General features: G+C 39.6%; 1 protein-coding gene across 3 annotated transcripts; it reads left to right on the top strand.

Annotated features, from left to right (window-relative positions):
• LOC124143502 (flocculation protein FLO11-like) lies at positions 1-25,535 on the top strand. Of its 3 annotated transcripts, none has more exons than XM_048389960.1 (13): positions 1-94; positions 4,026-4,135; positions 11,535-11,603; positions 14,984-15,101; positions 16,257-16,403; positions 17,377-17,574; positions 18,310-18,451; positions 18,924-19,006; positions 19,514-19,606; positions 20,359-20,478; positions 22,540-22,662; positions 23,961-24,114; positions 25,297-25,535. In XM_048389960.1, the coding sequence occupies exons 1-13, from the start codon at positions 52-54 to the stop codon at positions 25,472-25,474; spliced, it is 1,578 nt and encodes a 525-aa protein (XP_048245917.1). In that variant the 5' UTR covers positions 1-51; the 3' UTR covers positions 25,475-25,535. The 3 variants fall into 3 exon arrangements, with proteins under 3 accessions (XP_048245917.1, XP_048245916.1, XP_046368457.2); XM_048389959.1 differs by having other exon boundaries at positions 17-94; positions 4,023-4,135; XM_046512501.2 differs by having other exon boundaries at positions 18-94; positions 4,023-4,135; positions 18,310-18,450; positions 18,932-19,006.
• The last annotated feature ends 1,224 nt before the right edge of the window (positions 25,536-26,759 follow it).

Raw genomic sequence — 26,759 nt, 5'->3', positions numbered from 1 at the left:
TCGTGCGCTTATCTACTGATAAGTGGCTTACACCGTCATACAACTCACGCCATGAAGACAGTTTTCCTAATACTGAGTTTCCAAGTGGCAATTGGTAGGCATTTAGTTATTCCTTCCTTTATGTAGTTGTTGAACCGATTCAGTTTGAAACATACAGACCGATACCCCTTCCCATGCACGAGAATAATTGGTGGAAGGATGTTATATTTTAAATTATGCGTTTATTTTGGTTGATTCTCAAGAGTAAGCTCCATGGGGATTCCGGGTTAGAATTGGCCCCCAGCTACCTATGCTAGCCGTAAGAGGTGACATAATGGACCGGGTGGTCAGGCTCGGTGACTTGGTTGAAGGCATGTCCTCGTACCCCGACGGCGCGGATCGTTGCTCGCAATATAGCTGGAATATTGAGGCGATAAGCGAACAAGTAAGATTGTTTGGTCCATCAAATTCCCCACCAAATCTCTGTTTCTAAGAAAAACATTAAACCTTACTACTATCAAGGACGAACATTGTCTATATTCATGTCTATGTCTATGTCTATATATAAAGCATTTCAGACAAGTGGAATTAATACCAAGTGGATTCTCGAAAACTCCAAGGATTTGCTTGAAATTTTGCAAACCCAGAAACAAACAAGTTCAATTCTGTCAAAACATTAGATTTTTTAACTTTGTACATCACTATACCACAAGACAAACTAAAGGAAAAACTTCATTCCTTGATCCATGGGGCATTGCTTACTAATCTTTGAAACCATGGATTCAATTACATTTCTATCTTCAGAGGTTCAGGACGATTTGTCAAAAAATGAAAGCACATGCCATGTGAAGATAACATCAGTGTAACATTTGGTCAAAACAAGGCGATTTGGCCAAGAAGTTTACCTTCAGCTTCAGGTATATCGCAGATCTTATGTCGTTGAATAACCATGAAATAGCCAATTCCCTTCCATTGATTTACCTAGCTGAACTAGAAATACAGGAGACCTGTGAGACCGCCTTGTCTGTTTCATGTTTAGATTTATGCATGAAGATTCAGAGTGACAAAACCCTTTCCACAAGACTGTATGACCAGAGGGATGACCTCTACTCAGCGAGGGGCGGTCGGGTAGCCTAGTGGTTAAAGCGTTCGCTCGTCACGCCAAAGACCCGGGTTCGATTCCCGACATGGGTACAATGTGTGAAGCCCATTTCTGGTGTCCCCCGCCGTGATATTGCTGGAATATTGCTAAAAGCGGCGTAAAACCATACTCACTCACTCACTCTACTCAGTGATAGTCTACTTTCCCTTTTCCCTTATCAATGTCTACATTTCACAACTTTCGAGGTATAATCAAGCAATGCTCTTTCTTCGAAGATTTCAAAGATCGAAATACGACTCTTGCTCAGAAGTTGATTGACCAAGGTTACAATATTCAAGGTCTCAGTAAAGCTTTCGTAAAGTTTTATGGTGGACATGTTGATGACATTTCCAAATTTGACACATCAATGACAAAATGACGCCCGATCCAATTCCCAATAATAACTTGTACCAGATGTGCCCGTGTTTTTTCAGTTGGCTAATTGACTTGTTTTTGCATGAGTTTGTAACAGGTGCCACCGGTGGGGCAGGAAACGCTTACCCTTTCGCGAACACCTGGCCATGGGGTATCATCACTTCTTGATGGTGATTCATGGACGCATGCTAATGATATGGTCGGAATTGTATAATCCATTCTACTTTTGGCAGAGTTAGTTTTTATCCCCCGCCGGGCCAGAATGTCCGAAGGGGGATTATGTCGTGGCGCAGTCCGTCCATCCGTCTGTCTGTCTGTCTGTCCGTCTGTCCGTCCCACAGAGGGTACTAAGCTTGTGAAATCAACTCCTCCTACAGTTTCCAGAGAATATCCCTGAAACTCTACACACAAGATGTCGACATGTTGATGATACGCATATCGTAGTCCCGTTTCATTTCGAATAATTTTGACAGAGTTACTGCCCCTGTTTTACGGAGCTTCATTTGCCTAATTCTGAGAGAGGGTACTAAGCTTGTGAAATCAACTCCTCCTACAGTTTCAAGAGAATATCCCTGACACTCTACACACAAGATGTCGACATGTTGATGATACGCATATCCCAGTCCCGTTTCATTTCGACTAATTTTGAGAGAGCTGCTGCCCCCGTTTAACGGAGCTTCATTTGACTCGTTAAAAAAATTCATGCGGGGGATGTTGTGCTCTCAGAAATTGGATAGGATTTTTTCGTATTTATTTACTTCCACTGGGATTGCCAGCTGTGACGGAGACAGCTGTATGAATTAAAACTTAGAAGTGCCTGTTTTATCTGACTGTAGAGATACCGTGCAAAAGGGCGTGCATGTAGATAAGAAAAGTAGTTAGACAGATCCTTCGCCACGTTTAATGTATCGGGGAAATGGATTTTTTCACATGAAATTAATGACATCTAAACCGGTGTTTAGTACACAATATCAAACATAATAAAGAGTTCATTTCGCATTGATACTATTAAAACATTCTTCCTGTTGAAAAAATGGTTTAGTTGCCTTAAAACTACGATTCATTGTGTCATGTTACGACATTGACCGATTTTCGGCTTTGTAAACAGCGATCATCTGGCGTAAACTTACAAAAAGACAGCGCCCCAGAATAGATTAGAAAAGCGGAAAGAACACTATGTGCAGTTATACGTGTCATCAGTTATAATATGTCAATGAATGTTTTGAGGCAAACAGAAAATGACACTGACTGCTGTATCTTATCCAGTTATAGTCGTTCATTCAGACCGCTGTACACGCACCTCTTTAATAATCATGTATATTTTTTAAGAAAAGAGTTCAAGCGCCTTGATTCTGATTCCGTTTTTTGACCTGATTGCTGTTGATTCCTAGTTTTTGTAAATCCTATTTTTAAATGATAAAATGGCTACTTCCAAGAAGCATGCGATTCCCTTGACACCCATTTGATCCTACTTTACACACATACATGTCTATTTGGCATCCAATATAAAAACTATTTCAGCTAATGCATTTTAGCTACATGAATGACAAATTTCTGAGGGTTAAGATGTAACAGTCACATTTATGACATAAAGATTCGCTGATAATTTCATTGTTTATGTGCCATGTCAAAACGCAGTTACCACACTACACCTATTAAAATTGAAATAATGGGAGCAAAATACTTTACTATTTTCGCTTTAAATTGTCCTCTCGGGAACGCGCTGTCCAGACAGCACATCCATTGCACAGTTAAGTACGAAAGTAAGGGACGTTATTGACAATAATGACACCTTTGATCAAACAACAGACATTCATCATTCAAAATACGTGTTCAAGTCTGATATGTACTTGGTCAATTTGACAATACTGCTTGTTTTTGGTTGTGTATGACCATGTTAATAATGTCAAGCTTGTTAATCTTCTTTTGTTTATATATCCTACTTATATCAAATCCAGTGCATAGTCAAGTATATATATATATATATATATATATATATATATATATATATATATATATATATATATATATATGTGTGTGTGTGTGTGTGTGTGTGTGTGTGTGTGTGTGTGTGAGAACAACTTGCAAACAGTTTTAGTTTAGCTGTTATCACGACATTTGTAAGTTACAATTTCAGCAGAACAGGGGTCATAACTCCAATAAATATGTCCCTATACTTGTAATTGTAGATCATCGCAGATGTTTAGTTCACAATAAATAGGACCTGTGAAGATCCGGGGCAGAAGAGGTCTTCAGCAACCCATGCTTGCCGTAAAAGGCGACTAACGGGATCGGGTGGTCAGGCTCGCTGAGTTGTTTGATGCATGTCCTCGTATCCCAATTGTCATCGGTCCCGGATCGATGCTCATGATGTCAATCACTGGATTGTCTGGTCCAGACTTGATTATTTACAGACCGCCGTCATATAGCTGAAATATTGCTGAGTGCGGTGTTAAACAACAAACCAACCATCCAACCAACCACAAAAAATAGAGACTGTGACTGAAGCATAATTGTTTTGTTCAAGCAGTTGGTGCAGAGCATTATCCTCAAGCTGGGTTAGAATGCTACAAATGCCACAAGTATGACCATCATCACCATGACGACAGGTGTCATGTTCAGCATTGCCATGACGACGAGGTATTATTTCTAATCTGATGCGGGCGCACGGGTGGCCCAGTCGTCAAAGGCGCCGCGAGTCGCTGTCCAAAGTTGCGTCTTTTGGGCACACCAGAAACCTATTATTGTGGGTTCGCATCCCGGATCACCCCGATTATGTTCCTAGTGAACATGATTATTATCACCGAAGTGGTGAACGTCTAAGACCTGCATCACTTTGGGCTTTCCTCCATGCTTAGGCTGTCACGCCGTGATATAACTGGAATACTGTTAAAAGCGGTGTTAAACCCAACTCACTCACTCACTCTAATCTGATGCTGGATTGGAGGTCGTTATGGAAGATATTACTAAAAAAAAGAGTTAGGGATCATGAATATTTTGGAGGATATATTTAGTGAAGACTGAGCACACAATTTCATAAAAAATATATATCCCCAAACATTTGCATTATCGCTGACGTTTTGGTTCATATATATACATGTAATCTTCAATTAATGTTTTCTATACTCACCGCCAAAAGAAACGCGAATACCATACATGTTGGTTAGTATATGAAGACTCATGTTCAAGAGATATTAGACTGGTTCGATACACAAACGAACATACTGGTATTAACTGCTCATGAACGCATCATATGTGACGTCATACACTACTGCCTAAAAGTTCATTCCCCTAACACGCGTTGAGAACGCGTGTAACACGCATGTGACACGGGTGCTCAACGGGTTGCACACGCGATTCACACCCGTTGCACACCCGTGTCCAACGGGTGTGAATCGCGTGTGCAACCCGTTGCACACGCGTGTGCCACGCGTGTAACACGGGACCGGGTTCCAGTTGAAGTTGACAAATTTATCAAATGAATAGTGAAATAAAACAAAACAGTGAGATGTGAAATTTGAGTTAATGAGCGGCCATTTAGCTGTGTTCACCAGACCGTAAATACAAGGTCGGCCCATCTTAATTAGTGTTCGGTTGCTAGACTTTTATGGCATGAACCATTCCACTAGGGTCCAGTCTAGCCATTGTGGCTAGCCGACAGTAGAACAGTAGTGAATTTAGATGCGAGTTTATTGCTAAGAAACCCCCGTGTTGACACGATTGTCGCGGGTTGGTAAATGTTCGCCATTAATAAAATAATTGTTTGTGGATTGCGAACATATTCATTTGCCCACACGAGTCATTTCATTTGATTGCAAATATAACGTTTTTCGTTCGCCAAATTTATGCTTTAGACAGTTCCATTATGACATAGCCGTCACCACTACTAATGTCTCATTATTTCACGTAGGAATATGTCCCATTTCCCCACACCCAACTTTCTGTGTTGTATTTTGAAAAATAAATAAAAGAAGGTTTTGTGTGGGACACTTTTATGCTAATTATAAGAGGATGTTGTAAATGAATATGAACAGCCATGCTGTCTGACAGTTGATAAAATTTGAGATCTTCACAATCACCGGGTGTGACCATGTAGACAGAATCTCGTTAGGGTTTGTGATTTTTACATTTGCCCAATTACCATAGTGAGTATTGCTGGGGATACCAAACGTAACAGTTTATTATTAGAGGTTGTGAGTACCTATACCACGTAGATAGGATATCTTTAGGATTTTAATCCTTCTTTGAGAGGCATTTAGAAGTTGGAGTACTACGTTAGGATAAGATTTATGGGTGACTTTAATCCTTTCTTTCTCTGTGGGTAATCCTTTCACGTTCATTTGAGGAAGTCACTCAACCAGGTCATGACAGGTCGTGAGTTTACTTACTAACTACTGTGAGCGTTTTTGGCATGACATCTTTTCTTGTATAAACATAGAAACGATGCTCACTCACTCACTGTTAATCTTCTGCAGTTTGCTGGCAAAGTGGGGATAAACCTCAGTGTCAAAGACGATCAAACTTAGTTCGAATCCTTGTTTATATGTGACATCTCCCAAATGGGGACATTTTCATAAACTTGGCAAGTGATGATGAATTTTAATATTAATATTATTATAGTTTATGAAATTGTTAATAAAACTTTAATAAAATTGTGCTTCACTCTCACGAAAAATATATTGCCTGTGAGTAAATTTATTTGTCACGTTACATCGGCATTTTTCAGTGATATTGGCACTACATGAAACATGGCTGGTTTTACATTTCTGATACATGTGCTTGACTGACTGAGTAGTTCATGATCAATAAGATATGTTTAAATCAGTCAAGTTTGCAACAATAGATGAATAAGTTGATACATTTGGACCGCAGTTACCGATTAACAACTTAAGACATAGAGACAGGGAGGAGATATATAACCAAACCTATGATCCTGTTGAGACAGTTGACAGTTAGAACGTTGGATTAAACGACAGTAACTAATTTGAACATTCCCCGGTTATATCATAAAATACATCATAACTCATAACAGTCCGAGAGACAGCTTCCAGACATATACTGGTATTGAAGGGACAATCGCTTTTGACAGTTTAAAAATAAACTCACCTTAAGGTGCTTGGCAAATCAAAACTGACCTCCCTGAATATGTTTTTTAGGTTTGACAGCAACTATGCTTATGGATTTCAGAGATAGACATGATTGGTTAGCTAGATGTTATTACAATAAGCGAAAATGTCTTAAAAGTCCACAGTTGGTTTAATAGTACAAAAAGTGTGTTATAGATCTATCAACGTTTTCTTTTATTGAACATAATATTTGCACTATATTGCTGTAAGCTGTAAATAATCTAGCCTCCCCATGTACGTAACTTACATATATTTATGTATGGCCAGAACAGCAAATAGAGTTCTGGTAGATAGGTACCTCGGAGATATAACGTGCGCTTTCCGACTTAAGCCTATCTCGCACACGGGGAAGCACTTGTACTATTAGGGTAAAAAAGGGTAATGATTAAATAAAGAAGTGTATTTCTACACACATGGGTATGGTCTAAAAATTATATTACATGGCAGTAGTTAAGCAGTTCTACAAACATGACTCTTCTTAAATCAGTTCATGACATCATTGTCAAAAGCAAAAGGTTTGAGTAGCTTAATTTTAAGCATGTAGTAAAGGAAAACTGCATTACCTTATTTCAAAGACACCACTTGCTTGCTTTCATTTGTGCATTTTGTATGTTTATGTTCATCCCTCTCTTATATATATCCAGCTGTTGTTAAGTTGTTACCTGGAGAGGTATTACATAAGCATGTTTTGCTTGTTTACCGATCCAGATTTCTTTTGAAATAAAAATACGTTTAAGCCAACACAGCTAACCGTAAAACACATGATTGTAAACTATTCAAAAAGGGGCACTAATCTCTGGCTTCTTCTCGGGTGTCGGACTCAAACTCATTTATTCTTAGAATAACATGACATACAATTATCTACAATTTTTATTATGTACAATTTAATAAAAAAAGGATACGTGGATACTAATACAATTTACCAATTGTATTGTACACATTGTTAAGGAATTTAGATAGGCCTTTAAGATTTCTTACACTGTTAGTGGTCATAATTTTCTTAAATGTGTGGAAACTTAAGATATTGCTTATTTAAGAGTTCATATCGCCGTTGGTGAAAAGCTTCACATCGAAATATAATGCAATTCATCTCCCACGGCGATAGAATCACAGAGTGGACACTGGTTGTCTTCCCTGGGAATGTTCAGCCATCGACCAGTTTCAACTGGTACTCCTTGGTTAGAAAGTTCTGACTTTTAGTTTTGGGAGAAATATTGATTTTGAGAGCAGTAGATATTTCGCAAATGAAGGTTGATTCTTCAGGTAACACGACCTTTGGATTTCCGCTTGGGCTTACTAGCTGCCGTGAGTCAATTTGCTCGTTAACGCAACCGAGCGTGACAAGAGACTGGGCTACCAGTCTGCAAGGACAGCTAAATAAACTTACGCATTTTTGAAAACTGATTGGTTACCCGTGATCTATGAAGATTTCAACAAAGGGCGCATGGTAATTAATTTCTTCAGCCTAAACAAACAGACAAATAACGGCGAAAGCTCATCGGATGTCGTCATTTGGAAATACCCCTGATTGTTACAGTTTGATAATAAAAAAATTTCCTGAGTGAAAGCATTTGCGGATTTCAGATTGCGTGGATGATACAATTACTACTCCCTTGTTGTCATCCACATTTTCTGGTATAACCCTACACTTCTGTATTTGTCGTAATTCACTTGCTGCTCAGGTAATGAATTTATAACATGTATACTTAGCTGTAGCACCACTCAGATTACCCGATAAAGGTTCAAATTTGGTCTTTCTTGTACCTGGGGTAATTATTTAATCTAAATCCAGGTTTGAAGTGAGGTGGAATGTGAGTTATGCACGTCGCAGCCCAGCAAGTGATGTATGATCAGTTGCTTTACTTTTTTTGTAAATCAACTGATCATTCCCAGACATCAAAGGATCAATAGGAAATACGTTGATTGATTAATTACTGTTATCTTGCACAGTGGATATGTCAAAAGTAAGTGTTTACATGTGAAGGTAGGGTTACTAAACCTAGGGAATACTCATATCATGGCGTGAAGTACAGATGTAAAAACAACATACAGTCAAGTCTCGTTAATCCGACACTCGTTAATCCGACATTCGGCTTTATCCGACACAAATGATGGGAACCGATTGATTCAGCGCTATTTAGTCCCGTTAATCCGACATTCTCGCACTCCGACTCCGACACACCTAATTTGCAACGAATTACTGAAATCACTCATTAATCAGTCTCGTTAATCCGACACAGTGGTCAGCGTACTCCGTGGTCATCTGCCCGCGAGTACACAACCCCGTGTTTTGACACCGGCTGCAGAGATTAACTTTAACAATTAACACTAGATGCCAGGATCATAAAGAATTTCAAGCTTTATTATAAGAAACAAATGAAATTACACCTCGACAATGTTGATGCTGAAGGACCATCGAATGTACTTTGTTCAAAGGGTAACCGATAATACACTGACTGGTTGTTCATTGTTATCTAACTCAATGTATGTTTTTAAGAACCGTGGACATTATAAGAATAGTTGTCACGTGGGCTTTCTCAGCTAACTTGGCACCTATGTGAAACAATTGAAACAAAATAAGTGATCAGTTAAGAAACAAACACGGGTTATACTATTCGATACATTTAAATAACGTCTAAAAACGATATATTTAAGTATTTTAATATATTTCATATATATTCCAAATATTGTTTCCAAATAATTATTATTAAAGTATTTGATTCTCACATAGACATTTTACATCGAATAAGTATTTTTGTACAGCTGCAGACGCAATGGATATTGTTCCTGTATGTTGATATTCCCGGATACATTATAACTTTGGTAGGTTGTTATAATGATATTTGCATTTTGTTTTCATTCATTCGCTGCAGCTTTGAACAGAATCATTCTTGTTCCTTTCCGTTTGGTTGGGAAGTTTTTCGATGCGCGATAGACGGTGTTTTCACAAGTATTTTCTTTTGTAAGCGTGTTTATGTTACAGTCAATGTGTAAAATATGATTCACTCAGGCAATTTATTAAATATCTAAATATTTCTGTCATTTTACAAATTGACTGAATATTCCATTCATTTATTTAACCGACTGACTAAAAATGATAAAGACGACCAAGAGAGCTTAAACACATCACAATATATTAATTATGCTAAGAAAAGAAGCCAAACAATACAGAACTGTACTTGGTGATGGTATTAAACATAAACAAATATTTGGAATTCGTTATCATATTAATAAAGATGGACATATTTTTCAGTTAATTTGTAAAATAAACTGAATATTTAGGCGTTTTAATACATTTCCTTAGTGAAATCTGTTTACATTTTGAATGTAAACATATACACACGGTAAAATAAGCAATGTTCAGTGAAATATTTACTCTGTGTTGCAAGTCAAAATAGTGTACACGAAGATCGCACAATTACCAAGCAAGTGACTTATCAAAACTGCATCACCATTACCGATGCTCCCCACAAATATACCTACATTTCAAAAACTGTATTTCATTTTTGTTGATCAGTGTGACCATACGTCCTTCTACTTTCAATTAAAATGCGCTTACGAATGGCGAGCACAGGTCGCGAACAAGTCTAGATTTCTGCTATATCATCCGGGTACTCACTGGGAAAATACAGTAATGCACAGGTAACAACTACTCCCGCGGAATTGCTTTAGATCAGTGTCCTTTGTACGTTGAAATACTATATATTGTGAAAGACAAAATGATGTATCAAGGATCAAGTAGAAGATACATTGACCGTTGCGCTGGGAGTTTATTCAACAGACCGTGAAAATAACACTGCTGTATCTTATTATTTATTTTAGATGATGCAGGCAAAGCTCACTTCTCCTGGCGGCCATTATTAAACGGCCAGCTAAAACACAACCCCGCGCTTACGTCTACAGGTCTCTTCCTGTAGTATGGTAATTAGTATTCTCTCCCTCAAGTGTATCCTCAATGATATAACCCACCCTCATTAATTACATGCTGCTCTTTTCCAGCCTCACGGCTATGGAGCTGTGATAAAGAGTCCAAGTCATCATAAAGTAATTAGGGTCCAATAAAAACAATGCGCCGCCAAACCTCATACATATTATCACTGAAAGTCGTACTACAGACGGTTAATGTCAAATCACAATAAAAGCATTTCAATTGCAATAACATGTTCCAGGGCCATGTATTCTCTTAACACCATCGGATTTAGAAGCAATGGTCGTATAAAACAAAACAGATCTATTTAATCGCAACAGTATTCATGTTATTCCCACAAAATCACATAAAGAAAGGAGACATTAGGAAATACATGTGTATTATCATTTTTCGTCAAGATAACAATATTTTCTCTCCTTGTTACCACCTCCAGGTTCAGCTTAAGACGGGTCCTCCTTTGGTCAAAAGTTTGTTCCCCCTCTAATGAGTGTGTCACGCGTTGCACACGAGTGGCGGACGGGGTGCACACCCGTGTGCAACGCGTTGCACACGGGTCTCACACGCGTGACCAACCCGATGCACACTGGTTGCGTAACGCGTTGCCCATGCGTGTAAGGGGAATGAACTTCTAGGCAGTAGTGTAGGTCCATGACTCAAGATGCACCATTTGTTTCTTGCAGGATTAGCGTGTAAAGTTTGAAAATCACGTGCAGCATATCGTGATAAGAATAAAGACACTCTGTGGTAACACTTGACTGATTGTTAGTTTTGTTAATTGGTACATAGGAAACATCTCTTTTCTCGTTTCTTTGGTTCGCGTTTCTTTTCGCGACGAGTATATTATTTCTTCGAACCAAATACATTTGAGAATGTTATTCTCCAAAATGCAAAACTCACAAACTTGAGACTTCATAATCATTTGACTTGTCCTACTTTGTAATACTTGAGAAAAAATATAATAAATATGTCTCTTTTTCTTTTCTAGTTTTGCGAAATTGACATGGGACTCGATGATATCGTGGATGGAAAATGCAAACCTCTCAAAGACTTCAATGTAAGATTATCATTTCCAATTTACCAACTTATGTGTGTCAGCTGAAGTGGTCCAAAACCATAACGGCTTTATAAATATAAGGGGGCACGGGTGGCCCAGTCGTCTTAGGCGCCGCGATTCGCTGTGCAGAGTTGCGTCCCTTGGGCACGCCAGAAACCTATGATTGTGGGTTCGAATCCCGATTCGCCCTAATTATGTTTCTAGGTTTGTCAGCACCATACCCGTGCTCGTGGGTTTCACCGAAGTGGTAAACGTCTTAGACCTGCATCACTTCGGGCTTTCCTCCCACATTAAGCTGACACGCCGTGATATAACTGGAATAATGTTAAAAGCGGCGTTAAACCAAACTCACTCACTCAATTATAAATATAATGTACCACGTCGTCCGCATAACGCCCGTATGCCGTCTGTGTTATAACATGTGGTTTAAATATGATTTTCTTTGTTTTGGTTAATGTGCAGTCATCTTGGAAGATAAGTCTCATGTCTGTCAATATATACGATGCTCTCTTGTCGCTAATGACCTTGAACTAGATTATTGGTCTACGTTATGCTAGATTGCATATGTGGTCCTTATTTTGTACCCATGTCAGAAATCAAATTATTGTTATCCAGGAAACGACCACATCAAAAAATAAAGCTAAATTAAATGCTACACAGCGAATGAATAATATGTATTGGTCGGCAACACAAGCATATTTAACGTTGTAACTTGAATCGTTTGGGAATTTGGAATTTACTCGATTCTGATTGGTCAATCAGAGGCTATTAAATCACAATAAACCCCCTCTGATTGAAACAGCTGGTTTGACGGCCGCATCACCGCGGAAGCTAATATTCACAGAATAGTACTTTTTTCAGTTATTGTCGCTAGTCATATTTAAATAATTATATCTACAATTACAGGTTACAAAATGCACAGATGCGGTTACTACAGAATAGGATGTGTGGCAATACATTTCGTGCAGAAAGAACGATAGAAATCTACAAAGGGAATGTATTTACGTTTTGGAGACAACAGAGAGCTTGGAATTTTGGCGCTTTTCTATATGCGACTGTGACGTCATATCTTTTGCATTACAATGAGCGCGCGACATGACGTCATAATGGTGACGCGCGATGTAGAGCGAAAGCCTTGCAAAGCTCGCTTTGTTTTCTTTAGGGATGCCCACCTCATGTTAGCTCACCAAGTTGCCGTGCTTATATGCTTTCAATGCCTGTCATATGTTCGAGTGAAGTATTAGGGTGTAAACAAACTGCTTGAGTATATACAGCGCCATATTTTGTTCGGTGATTCCGTAATTCAGATCGATAACCAACTCAAAACACTGGACTCAACCCATGCCGCTTCACTCAGTATAATTGCTAACACCAAAGAGTTCGCGTTTTATTTAGTCATGGTAGAATGGAGATAAACATAGTGTGTTTTCAATGTAGAGCTAGGTTACCTGTAGATTTAACCGCGCTAAATTTAACATTTGAAACCTCACGCTGCGCGTCCGGTTCCAAATTCAATTTAGCGCGGTTAAATCTTTAGGTAACCTAGCTCTACATTGAAAACACACTATGTTTATCTCCTAATTATATACATCTTAAGACTAAAATAAAACCTGTCATCGATGTGCAGTAAAATAACTAGAATATCACAGATTCAATTTAAAACTAGTTGAATACATTTAAAAGAATAAAGTATTATTCAACAACACGATATAAAAATGGGTTAAGTACTCAAAGGAGATCATCATACTAGAGACCATGGGGGCTTACATGTGCAGTACCTTTACTACCTGCATGGACCCTGGAAGGATTGATATCATATATACCTTTAGTCACTGGCGATAGTTTACCAGTTAAGCCAAAGATTAAAATGACGAGTATACTACGTTTTACAGTCTGGCATGCATAAATATACTTCGAATGATGTGGAACTTATATACCCTCTGAGGACGACAATACTAAAGGCACGAAAGAGAATCTGTAAAAAATATTGAATGGTTTCTGTTAAGATTCTTTTGATATAAATTTAGTATAGTGCTGGTACAATGGCGTTTGCTTCTGCTGTGAATATGGAACCGTTATCTGGTACTCGTGGAGATAATGTTCTGGATCCAATAACAGTAACGAGCAACTGCGCCACCCTCCTTGGATCCGTCTGTAAATATAGATATATAAGTATCATATGTCTATGATATTGCTGGAGTATTGCTAAGCGCAGCGTAAAACCATACATATTCACTCACTCATCGAATAATGGTAATGCGTTATTATTGAAATACTGCGCGAGAGATGCGAGTGGGACGCTTGACATTTGTGCTTTCATTTTCATTTATGGCTTCTGTTGTTTTTTTATGTGGAGATATGTATTTGATAATTCAATATTTGTTATCAGAACTTCGGATTGCTATGGTATCTACTCATGACTAACGGACACCCTGCATCTTTACTAAGGCTAAGTTATTGTAAAGTAATACGTTTCTAGTACTGATTCAAATATTCCCTGAATCTAAGGAAGCATTTGTCTTGAAAATATATTTTCATTTATCCAAAGACCAAAGACCTGATACATCCAAAACATATACCTCATGGGTCTTAAATTGTTACAGAGTACACCAACAGCCCTCGACCAAAATTATATCTAACACTGAAAGCAAAACATTACGTTTGGACAAATCCATTGCCATATTATGAACATTTTATCGGTAACCACATTTTGAATTATTTGTTATCCGTCACCACATTTTGAATTATTTTTTATCCGTCACCATATTTTGAATTATTTGTTATCCGTCACCACATTTTGAATTATTTGTTATCCGTCACCACATTTTGAATTATTTGTTATCCGTCACCACATTTTGAATTATTTGTTATCCGTCACCACATTTTGAATTATTTGTTATCGTCACCACATTTTGAATTATTTGTTATCCGTCACCACATTTTGAATTATTTGTTAGCCGTCACCACATTTTGAATTATTTGTTAGCCGTCACCACTTTTTTAAATATTTGTTATCCGTCACCACATTTTGAATTATTTGTTATCCGTCACCACATTTTGAAATATTTTTTATCCGTCACCATATTTTGAATTGTCTTCGCCCACCTACGCTACCCGTCCTGTTATTATGACCATGCTTGCTGTAAAAGGCGACTATGTTTGTCGTAAGAGGCGATAATCGGGATCGGGTGGTCAGGCTCACTGACTTTGTTGAAGCATGTCATCGATCCAAATTGCTTGGATCGATGCTCATGATATGAATCACTGGATGTTCGGGTCCAGACTGGATTATTTACAGACCGCCGTCATATAGCTTGAATATTGCTGAGTGCGGCGTAAAACAACAAACCAACCAACCAACCGATGTATATTGTTTCCAGCACTGCTTGCACGACATGAAAACCTGGTGTCCAGACTTCAGGACTTTGTTTTACTACGGAAGATGCAAGTTTTGTTGTGACGATGCGGAGTGTGTAAATCAAGCACTACATATCTCAGGTAAACACCATTGCGCTACATGTTTGTATCTCCAATGGAGAAGATAGTAAGTCCTACGTAGGAGATACTAAGTCATTACGTAGGAGATAGTGATACTAGGCCATACTAAGTCCTACGTAATAGATAGTAAGTCCTACGTAGAAGAGAATAAGTCCTACGTAGGAGATAATAAGTCCTACGTAGGAGATACATGTAGTTATTCAGTCCATACTAAGTCCTACGTAGGAGATACTTAGTCCTACGTAGGAGATATTAAGCCCTACGTAGGAGACAGTAAGTCCTACGTAGGAGATAGTAAGTCCTACGTAGGAGATATTAAGTCCTACGTAGGAGATAGTAAGTCCTACGTAGGAGATAGTTATGCTAATCCATACTAAGTCCTACGTAGGTGATACTAAGTCCTAAGTAAGAGATACTAAGTCCTACGTAGGAGATACTTAGACAAAGAAAATTCACCGTGGCCCTACTACCGTAACGCTTCCGTAGAATGTGGAATAGGAAGGTGGCGTTGAAGATTGCTTCACACATTTAACGACGTTTACGTCCGGATAGTCCGGACTCATGCTGGTTTCAATAGTGGTAGCCCACTACCATAGTGGACCTCAGTGTAACATGAACCTGCATCTTATTTACCTTGTCTTATATGTCTGGTTACGGTGACACGCAACCAACCAAGTCGTCGAGCCACCCGTAACATCAGGTAGCATATTTCGACAAGCCTGTTGTTCGAGACCTTTTGTTACCCGGGGCAAAAAAAAGTAAACACCCACATTTAAAGTTGACTAAAAATGAAACAAACAAGAAATGGTAAATTGATGGCTGATTTTGATACAAGTATTATAATTGTGTTTTCGACTGTTTCCAATGTTTCGGCGACTGTTTACAGCCTTCTTCCTTTTTGATAACTTTTGTAATTTTGGTCAAATCCTATTCAACACTAGTTTTCTTTTCACGCTCACGGCAGATATTCGAGAATGATTTTGTTCACTCGATGACGTTTTGAACTGAAGTACAAAATTTCGAATAGGAAAGACTGCAGGTGTGACCTTCCCACTGCGCATTAACACTACATTCAGTTGCCCCGATATTTTGGGGAATGCAGAAAGAAGCCTGATCAATCTGAAACGTTACATGTTTTCATATATATTTTTTCAGTTGACCCTTTCGGATCGACACAGCCACCACCCACGACACCAAGCAGCCCCGACTGTGTAGATCTAATGCCGGGGTGTGCAACTACTGACAATGTTTGTTCAAACACACTTGCCCCAGTTGTCTGCAAGAAGTTCTGTAGTTTCTGTGGTAATCGTTTACACTCAACCTACTGTTTGATGTTCGCTTGTCGCACTCAGTAATATTCCACTACATAAAAGCGGTTTGTATATAATCCAGTTGGACTGGACATGATCGGATTGACATTTTGAGAATTGGGCCATGTAACTGTGATAGGATGACCTGCATTCAACCAAGTCTGGATCGTAATTGTTTTGTAGTTTTGTATTCCCTCTTTGTTTTGAAATATCACTGAATACAATATATGTCTTTTTCATGCAACTGTGATACGATGACATGCAGCCAACCAAGTCTGGATCGCAAATGTTTTGTAGTTTTGTATTCCCTCTTTGTTTTGAAATATCACTGAATACAATATATGTCTTTTTTATGGGTAAATTGTTTGATTGGTATAACTTTAACGTTGGCGGATGACAAAGTAGAAACAATGTATTGATAACTGCTTTATTTACTGTAAAGGCGACCTTTCGGTACAGATCCTGTTTAATTGACTTCCTCTCTTTTTGACTTCCTCATCTTGTGTTCTCTATCCATCATGTTGTTACAGTATTATCCTTGTGTTGTCATTATTCATTCACTATTAATTTAATTATGTTAATCTCTCCCATGTATGCAATTGTTGTTACTGTTAATCCTCCACCTACTATATATATTCTGTACCATGTTCATAACTCAACTTTGCTTGACAACGGTTTTACGATCTATACCGAAACGTCGCCTTTACAGAAATTAAAGAAATCGATATCAATAAATTGTGTCTACTTTGCTTTTGGGGGTCCCAAATGATGGATGTGTGTTACCAATGCCCAATCTCCAAAATGAATGTTGTCCTATGTTACATTGCTAATGTGATCTGCCTTTCTTATTTCTGACAACGTATTGATCTAAATATTATCATTTATTTCGGCACGATGGCCAAACGTGACAGCATTGACAGTTTTATTGTCCGAAGCATTTGGTAAAGCAATATAATACATCGCAGGTGTCCCATCACCAACATCGTCTACATCAACTACATCAACCACAAACCAACCTACTACCACGACTGCGAAACCAACATCAACTCTACCGCCATGTAGGGATCACATGAAAGAGGACCAGTGTCATATTCTTCCCAATATCTGTTCAGACAAACTCGCTGGTGACATTTGTCCGGCGTTTTGTGGGCTCTGTCAAAAGGGTAAGATAATGTTTGTCCTTAATGGCCGTCGCCGCAACACCATCGGTTTTTTTGTTTCGCAATATGCAATCGATAAATAAATTCTTAAATAGGAGATTCTATATTTGTCTTGCATACCAAGTTGGTGGAGGTTCAAGTAAATTTCTCGTCTCGTTTATTAATGTCGAATACGGTAGTCGAAAAACAAGCCTTACAGTTATTACAAGCCTTACAGAAATTAAACGTGTAAACGTAGGATTGGAATTTGAAAAAATGACAGATTTCGAAATCCAGTTCAAAAATGCTCAATTGAAAACTCAGTAGGATATACTTATCCCCAATCTGACATGAAGACATTGTTTGTTTGTTGTTTAACGTCGCACTCAGCACTATTGCAGCCATATGACGGTGGTCTGTACAAAAATCGAGTCTGGAACAGACAATCCAGTGATTGATATCATGAGCATCGATCCACGCAATTGGGGTCGATGACATGCATCAACCAAGTCAGTGAGCCTGACCACCCGATCCCGTTAGTCGCCTTTTACCACAAGCATAGTCGCCTTTTACGGCAAGCATGGATTGCTGAAGACCTATTCTAGCCCGGAATCTGAAGACATATTAATAAACGCAGACTCTTTGGTAACGACAAATTGTTTCTTTCGAAGTGATCAGCGGTATCAGGGTCCGACGAAGATTCGATACCGTTGGCTGTATTCATAACTGATATGATATAATCTACTGTATATTGTACAGTTAAGCCAACACCTTCACTGCCACTTTGCACGAGTACAACACGAGAGGATAACTGCGTCAAGGTTCCAAACATTTGCAGCGATCCTGCAGCGCCATTTTTTTGCCCTGAGTTCTGCGGTATCTGTACCAGACAAGTCACAGGTAATCTGCTTAAGTAACAAGATCACCAGGCACATCCTTCTTTAGTACACCGGGTATTGGAGTACAAATAACGATACGGCCAAGTACGTTATACCCTGTCGTAGCATCCCTTGTGAGCGGATGAATTTAATTGGATGTTAAAGGGTGACTAGACTTTGGCAATTTAATGGTCCTGGGTTTTGTACGCAGTTGTTGAAATACCACTTCGGCATATTTTTAACAATCTAACAATCAAATTGATATTATTTCCTGAATCTTCACCATCACATTAGTGCTTAAGGGACAGAAAATGCAATGATATATATGATTTCATGGGATTTATCAAAAAGGACAAGATCAGGCGTGTTGGCCTGGATAGGTCTGAGTCTGTTTTCGGGCCTATTTGTCATTTTCCAACACGACCTCCACATATTCTGGGTCGTACCATGGATGGACCTCTCTGTTATTATTATTATTGTTGTTGATGATGCTGTTCGGACAGGCGGAACACCGACTGCTACAATCACGTCCTCACAAGCCAATACCGTCCTGCCTACAACTCCGTCGACGAGTACCGGTACGAGTTGTTATCATCATCATCATCATCATCACCATCATCATTTACAGATAGAAATAAAATAAAATAGAAAAAAGATCAAAGAGGGTTTGGGTGATCCTGGAACAGTCAGGCTGGTTAGGCTCATCATCAGCTCAGGGCCCTTGCCCCCTCTACACGCAGCCCAGACTGCGAATGGGACTTCTCCCAGGAAGTGCTGCCTAGTCAAACCAACTGAGAAGACTCCCAAACACTGCAGTTTTCTGCATTACCCAGATTGTCGGAAGGGCTGTATCCCTGGCAGCAACCCCAAGTACTCTCCAAGTGTCAGTCAACAGATTGGGAGGTACCAAACCTAAGGCACCGAGTTCAATGGGGAGTCGGACAACTTGGAACATGGGATGCAAGCGTGACATTTCGAAAGCGAGGTCTGCATATTTGCAATGTTTATTATCATTGTTGTTGTTGTTGTTGTTGTTGTTGTTTGAGCTCTGTAATTATATAAACTGTGCTTGCACAAAAAAACAGGAACTGCCCGGACAGGCGGAACATCGACTGCCGCTATCACGTCCTCATCAGCAACCACCGTCCTGCCTGCAACTCCTTCAACAACGATTACCGGTACAAGTTAATGTTGCTTGTATTGTATAGAGAATTTATTATTTTTACACTTATTCACTTTCTAAAAGGGGGAGAATTTACACTTATTTACTTTCTGAAAGGGGAAGACAAACAGTATTTAAGTTATTTACAATTTGTTCCCCTTCTTCTTCAACACCTTTCTATTTTATAAATACAATAGTCAGTCCCAAATTACATTCTTTGTTTTGTCATTCTCCATGAAAGAAACATCTTATTTATATTTGGAAAATGATGATCATACAATAAACTGTTTTACAGTCAATGTCACAGTTAACAATGCGTATCGCATTACCTGATACAAAATATGCTTCCAAGCTGTCACTGGGAAATATATATTCAGATTGATATTTTATATTGTATGACATCAGATGACTTAATTTGTCTGTACGGATTTTTATGTGCAATATAGTCTCACTCGGTGCGATTATAGAATCTGTTCGCCACCAAATAGTATCATAAAAACTAGATGTATCTAAAAACAAATTACGCACGCATGATACATATTTACTACATTAATTAAGTTTGGTTATGTCAGGATAAATTTTCCACAACTCTATCCTTATCCCTTTGATCCTTCATAAAAACATATTCTATAACCAACAAGTATGTTGCATGTTTGATATAGGACCTACATTTATATTGCGTAATAGATCTCATTCAATATCTACCTCAGTGTATGACATGGAAATGTTAACACACTTAGCCATTTGTACATATTCATTTGTTTTCAGTGACCTTGGGTGGACGTACCTGTTCTGATCACAGTCCAATTTGTAGCAGTATTGCGGACATATGCCACAACAAACTTGGTCCGCAACTGTGTGAGAAAACATGTCGTTCTTGTGTCTCAGGTGGGTCTAGCTTTGTTAGAAAACACCCCGTGAGGATTCGGGTTAGAACTGGTCTTGTTAAAGGTTCTGTGTTACATGGATCTAGGTTTGTTTGTTTGTTTGTTTGTTTGTTTGTTTATCGCCGCACTCAGCAATATTCCAGCTATATGAGGGCGGTTGGTAAATTATTTAATCGAGTCTGGACCAGACAATCCAGTGATTGACATCATGAGCATCGGTCCACAAAATTGGGATAGATGCATCAACCAAGTCAGCGAGCCTGACCACCCGATCCCGTTAGTCGCATTTTACGACAAGCGTAGTCGCCTTTTACGGCAGGCATGGGTTGCTGAAGACCTACATGTATTCTACCCCGGATCTTCACGGGTCTAACATGGATCTAAGGATTAAACGTGTTGTCAGTCAGTTCTATGTTACAAGGGTGCAGGGGTTAAACATGTTGGTATAAGGAAGAGAATTTATGGATGTTAACTTCTTTATTATGAGGAACACAACGTTTCGGAGTGTATGCTTACTCCTTTATCAGGTGAAATACTTCATTTCACCGGATAAAGGAGTAAGCATTAACTACGAAACGTTGTGTTACTCATAAAATAGAAGTAAATTCTCTTCCTTATGTGTATCACTTCTAAATGCTTTTCAAAGATTCGAATCTAGATTACAAGACTTTCGGGGTTAAACGTTTTGTCATTAGGTTCTAGATAACAAGGGTGTTGGGGTTAAACGTGTTGTCAATAGGTTCTAGATAACAAGGGTTTTAGGGTTAAACGTGTTGTCAATAGGTTCTAGATAACAAGGGTGTTGGGGTTAAACGTGTTGTCAGTAGGTTCAGGGTTACAAGGGTGTTGGGGTTAAACGTGTTGTCAGTAGGTTCTAGATTACACGGCTGTTGGGGTTAAACGTGTTGTCAGTAGGTTCTAGATTACACGGGTGTTGGGGTTAAACGTGTCGTCAATAGGTTCTAGATTACACGGGTGTTGGGGTTTAACGTGTTGTCAGTAGGTTCTAGATTACAAGGGTGTTGGAGTTAAACGTGTTGTCAGTAGGTTCTAGATTACACGGGTGTTGGGGTTTAACGTGTTGTCAGTAGGTTCTAGATTACACGGGTGTTGGGGTTTAACGTATTGTCTATAGGTTCTAGATTACAAGGGTGTTAGGGTTTAACGTGTTGTCAGTAGGTTCTAGATTACACGGGTGTTGGGGTTTAACGTGTTGTCTATAGGTTCTAGATTACAAGGGTGTTGGGGTTAAACGTGTTGTCAGTAGGTTCTAGATTACACGGGTGTTGGGGTTTAACGTGTTGTCAATATGTTCTAGATTACACGGGTGTTGGGGTTAAACGTGTTGTCAATATGTTCTAGATTACACGGGTGTTGGGGTTAAACGTGTTGTCAATAGGTTCTAGATTACACGGGTGTTGGAGTTAAACGTGTTGTCAGTAGGTTCTAGATTACAAGGGTGTTGGGGTTAAACGTGTTGTCAATATGTTCTAGATTACAAGGGTGTTGGGGTTAAACGTGTTGTCAGTAGGTTCTAGATTACAAGGGTGTTGGGGTTAAACGTGTTGTCAATAGATTCTAGATTACAAGGATGTTGGGGTTAAACGTGTTGTCAGTAGGTTCTAGATTACAAGGATGTTGGGGTTAAACGTGTTGTCAGTAGGTTCTAGATTACAAGGGTGTTGGGGTTAAACGTGTTGTCAATGAATCAAGGCAAAGTCTTGGAAAAGCGAATGCTCAGACCAATGAGAGATCAGATTTTATTGGCAATATATGTCGTGCAATATGTACCATAACCATGTGGCCCCTACTCTGAACATTGCTTTAGTGTCAGGCAACGGTAGAATTCGTACACAGCTACATTTCATTACCTGACTTAAAATAAACACACTTCACTGCACACTTCACATGTACTCACGGGCGATGGAGAAACCCTGTGTTAACCTACCCGTAACGTATTGACAATGTATTGACCATGAATGTCCACAAGCGTTTGGTCTCAAGTGTGGTTCCATATACTTTGTAGTTAGACTTATGATCTATCCTTTTGATCATTTACAAGGTTTAAGCAGCACGTTACCAGCATCTGCATCCGTACAGACAAGCAATTCCTCAATGACACCATCAGCCACTCACCCTGCTGGACCAGTTAGCCCTTCTACATCAGGAATTCCAACTCCGCCAGGTACATGTTGGGCCGTTTTGTTCTTTATGTTGAAGTCCCATACGTAAATTTCGCCTTGATATCATGTTCTTTATTATTGGCACTGATGAAGCGTACTTAATGTCTCACCCATGTATAGTTATGCGTCGTGGTTTGAACATTGGGAACATATGTCCACGGTACTCTTAGGACGTGACTCCAGTGGAGGATGGAAATAAAACACAGATTAGAAAAATTGCCTTCAGTTGAGAATACAGCTGGTAACTGTCCTGTTGTCCTGGGGTTTTTTTCAACATAATCTCCTGCTTTTCAATACACATCGCATATCGATTGAGAAGCTTTTCATTTCTAGTCAGGAAGACAGTTTCTGAAGCCACCCTGATATACCGATTCACAGCAGCTTTGAGGTCATGGTTGTCGTCATAGCGCTTTCCACGAAGGTGTTCTTTCAGTTTAGGAAACAGGTGGAAATCACTTGGTGCCAGGTCTGGCGAATATGGCTGGTGAGTGAGTGAGTGAGTGAGTTGGGTTTAACGCCGCTTTTAACAGTATTCCAGTAATATCACGGCGTGTCAGCTTAATGTGGGAGGAAAGCCCGAAGTGATGCAGGTCTCAGACGTTTACCACTTCGGTGAAACCCACGAGCACGGGTATGGTGCTGACAAACCTAGGAACATAATCGGGGCGAACCGGGATTCGAACCCACAATCATAGGTTTCTGGCGTGCCCAAGGGACGCAACTCTGCACAGCGAATCGCGGCGCCTTAGACGACTGGGCCACCCGTGCCCCCTTATATATATGGCTGGTGAGGAAGCTACAAACCAATATGTACAATTATTGAGATGGCAAAAACTGCATACGTACAAATACATGAGAAATATCAACAAGTACTAGATAATTCCACTAATACGTGAAACTCAAATCACAAAAAAAAACATTTTCAATACATCAATAAGGTAGCAAACATTTATCAGATAACATATATCAAATCAAGACAGGATGTGCCACTTAACAGCGAGAGAATAAAATTTGCTGGTCACTAATTCTCAAACAATGAAACTAAAGACTCTGGGCAACGACAACAGCCGAACTTTGCCGAATGGTGACGGAAGCTGGACTAGATAGTGACTGTCGTGGTTTTACGACCCGTGACACAGCACCATAGCCGCGCTTGTGGGTTTCACCAAAGTGGCAATCGTCTGAGACCTGCATTCCTTCGGGCTTCCTCCCAAATCAAGCAGACACGTGGTGATATAACTAAAAGAGCGGCGTAATAACCAAATTCACTCACTCACTCATACTTGCCGCTCTCTTCCAGCTCGATCATGCTACCTGTGTGGGAACTACTCTACCTTTGACCCCTGTACGCTGGCAGAACTGACCCTTGGTGTACCTCAACCGTGTCCTTCTGGACAGTATTGCATGACGGACTTGTTCACCATGTTAGACGGCAGCGAAAAAGTTTTCAAACGGTAAGAAAATTTTAAAAAGCATCGGTTTGATGATTGATACAAACGGACATCAGGTTTTATGCTTATGAATTAATATGCAGTATTTAAATTACTATGAAAGGTTATGATCGTATAACAACCATCGTCAAATCGTCATCACACGGCTCTGTGTATACTCAACGCCCCTTCATCAACCGTGAATGTTTTGTGGTGTAATTGACACGTGACTAATTTTGGTCAGCTTATGAACTGATTGGTTTGGTTTGTTGTTTTACACCGCACTCAGCAATATTCAAGCTATATGACGGTGGTCTGTTAATAATCAAGTCTGGACCATACAAATGATGTGATTGATGTCATGGGCATCGATCCACGCAATTGGGATCGATGACATGCATCAACCAAGTCAGCGATCCCTTATAGTCTCCTTTTAGTGCAAGCATAGTCGCCTATAGGTTGTTGAAGACCTATTAACCCGGATCTTCACGGGTCTTATGAATTGATGGTGTGTATAGCTCACTAGAGTCAAATAACTCCATAACTCCATACGCATTGTATGCTCGAAGCTCTGTATTCATATTATCCAGGTCAATGAGACTTTTCATTCTCAGCTCCCTGAGGAGTATACAACCGAAGCTGTCTTTAAGGCGCTAGGTTAGCAGTCACATTACCATATCATCCTACCGGGTACCCGTTCACTGCTGGATGAAAGGATGCATATTTCGAACAAAGTCACGTTTTTGGTTTTGGTTTGGTTTGTTGTTTTACGCCGCACTCAGCAATATTCCAGCTGTATGACGGCGGTCTGTAAATAATCGAGTCTGGACCAGACAATCCAGTGATTTACGTCATGAACATCGATCCAGGCAATTGGGATCGATGACATGCATCAACCAAGTCAGCGAGCATGACCACCCGATCCCGTTTGTCGCCTTTTACGACAAGCATAGTCGCCTTTTACGGCAAGCATTGGTTGCTGAAGATCTATTCTACCCTGGATCTTCACGGGTCGAACAAAGTCACGTACTCAAGGAGACACCACATAATCTAAATAATAACATCACATCTGCAACCTTAAAAAGTTTCAAAACGGTTTTCGAAAAACGATCGTGTGAAAGCATATATATTATTAACGTCAAACTGTTAAATGTATGCATTGTTTTAACGTACATTCGTAGTTTTAAATATACCATTGTTTTGCAGCTGTGTTAATCATCGGATGTGTCTGAGGAAATGGTACGCTGAGACGTCAGATATAAGTGTGTGTACGGACTTCAAACGTTCCAACAATGTCTTGGATCTGACATGCCACTTTTGCTGTGTTGGTGACAACTGCAATACCAAGATCATTCCTGAGACACATGTATTGTTCAAACCATGATGACAGTCCGACACCGTCAAAAACCTCAAACACAATCGGTATAACAATAAATAAATGTAAATATTTGGCGGATAAAGAGCGGTTGTTATGACTCCCCTTTAGCGGTACGGATTCCGTTTAGGTTGGCTGGTTGGTTTGTTGTTTAACGCCGCACTCAGCAATATTCCAGCTATATGACGGCGGTCTGAAAATAATCGAGTCTGAACCAGACAATCCAGTGATTAATATCATGAGCATCGATCCACGCAATTGGGATCGATGACCTGCATCAACCATGTCAGTGAGCCTGACCACCCGATACCGTTATTCGCCTCTTACGACAAGCATAGTCGCCTTATACGGCAAGCATGGGTTGCTGATCGAAGACCTATTCTACCCCGGATCTTTACGAGTTGATTCCGTTTAGAATTGGTCCCCAGCAACTTGTGCTTGTCGTTGGAGGTGCCAAATGGATTGGGTGGACAGATTCGGGTGGACTGAGTTTCTAGCTTTGTCTATTGTCATCATACCCCGAGGCAGTAGGGCGTTGCTCATAATATCAATCATTGGTTGTTTGGTCCAGAATCGATTATTTAAAGGTCGATGTCATATATTTTGAAATTTGCTGTCCCAAAGGCCAAAACATCAACTGTCAACGCCAGAGAACAGTCTGATTCCATTGGCAAAACGGCAAAATTGAGGTTGAAATTATACGAATGAACCACTGAAAGTAGGTGATGGCACCAGGTGTTCGTGATAAGGATGCCCTGCCCTACCGGATTTGGTTGGTTGGTTGGTTAGTTTGTTGTTTAACGCCGCACTCGTTAAGCTATATGACAGCGGTCTGTAAATAATCGAATCTGAACCAGACAATCCAGTGATTGACATCATGAGCATCGATCCACGCAATTGGGATCGATGACATGCATCAACCAAGTCAGCGAGCCTGACCACCCGATCCCGTTAGTCGCCTTTTACGACAAGCATAGTCGCCTTTTACGGCAATCATGGGTTGCTAAAGACCTATTCTACCCCGGATCTTCACGGGTCTAATGAATGAACACAAGTTTTAATCACGTTGCTGACAACACAGAAAAGAGTGATTTTATTTAGCTGTTGAACATTTTTTAAATCTTTACAAACACGGGACGACAAACAACGTACGATGTCTTAACTAATAATAAATCCTCCATTAATCATAAGAGAGTAGATCTACTGTGCGATTTCTGCTGTATCATAAGCATGTGTTTCTGGCGTTGTTTAACGCCGCACTCAGCAATATTCCAGCTATGTGACGGCGGTCTGT

This window comes from Haliotis rufescens, unplaced genomic scaffold (assembly GCF_023055435.1).
Source record: "Haliotis rufescens isolate VD_foot unplaced genomic scaffold, xgHalRufe1.0.p SCAF_8, whole genome shotgun sequence".
Classification (NCBI taxonomy): Eukaryota; Metazoa; Mollusca; class Gastropoda; order Lepetellida; family Haliotidae; genus Haliotis; species Haliotis rufescens.
Note: the sequence above shows the minus strand (reverse complement) of the source record. Positions and strands in the feature narration are given on the sequence as shown.

What these genes read in the sequence shown, in the direction of transcription:
- LOC124143502 (XM_048389959.1), top strand. Translation starts at nt 52, where the DNA reads ATGAAGACAGTTTTCCTAATACTGAGTTTCCAAGTGGCAATTG. An exon ending in GAGTTTCCAAGTGGCAATTG is followed by an intron (nt 95 to 4,022) that starts GTAGGCATTTAG and finishes GTTTTGTTCAAG; the next exon opens with CAGTTGGTGCAGAGCATTAT. An exon ending in ATGTCGTTCTTGTGTCTCAG is followed by an intron (nt 20,479 to 22,539) that starts GTGGGTCTAGCT and finishes ATCATTTACAAG; the next exon opens with GTTTAAGCAGCACGTTACCA.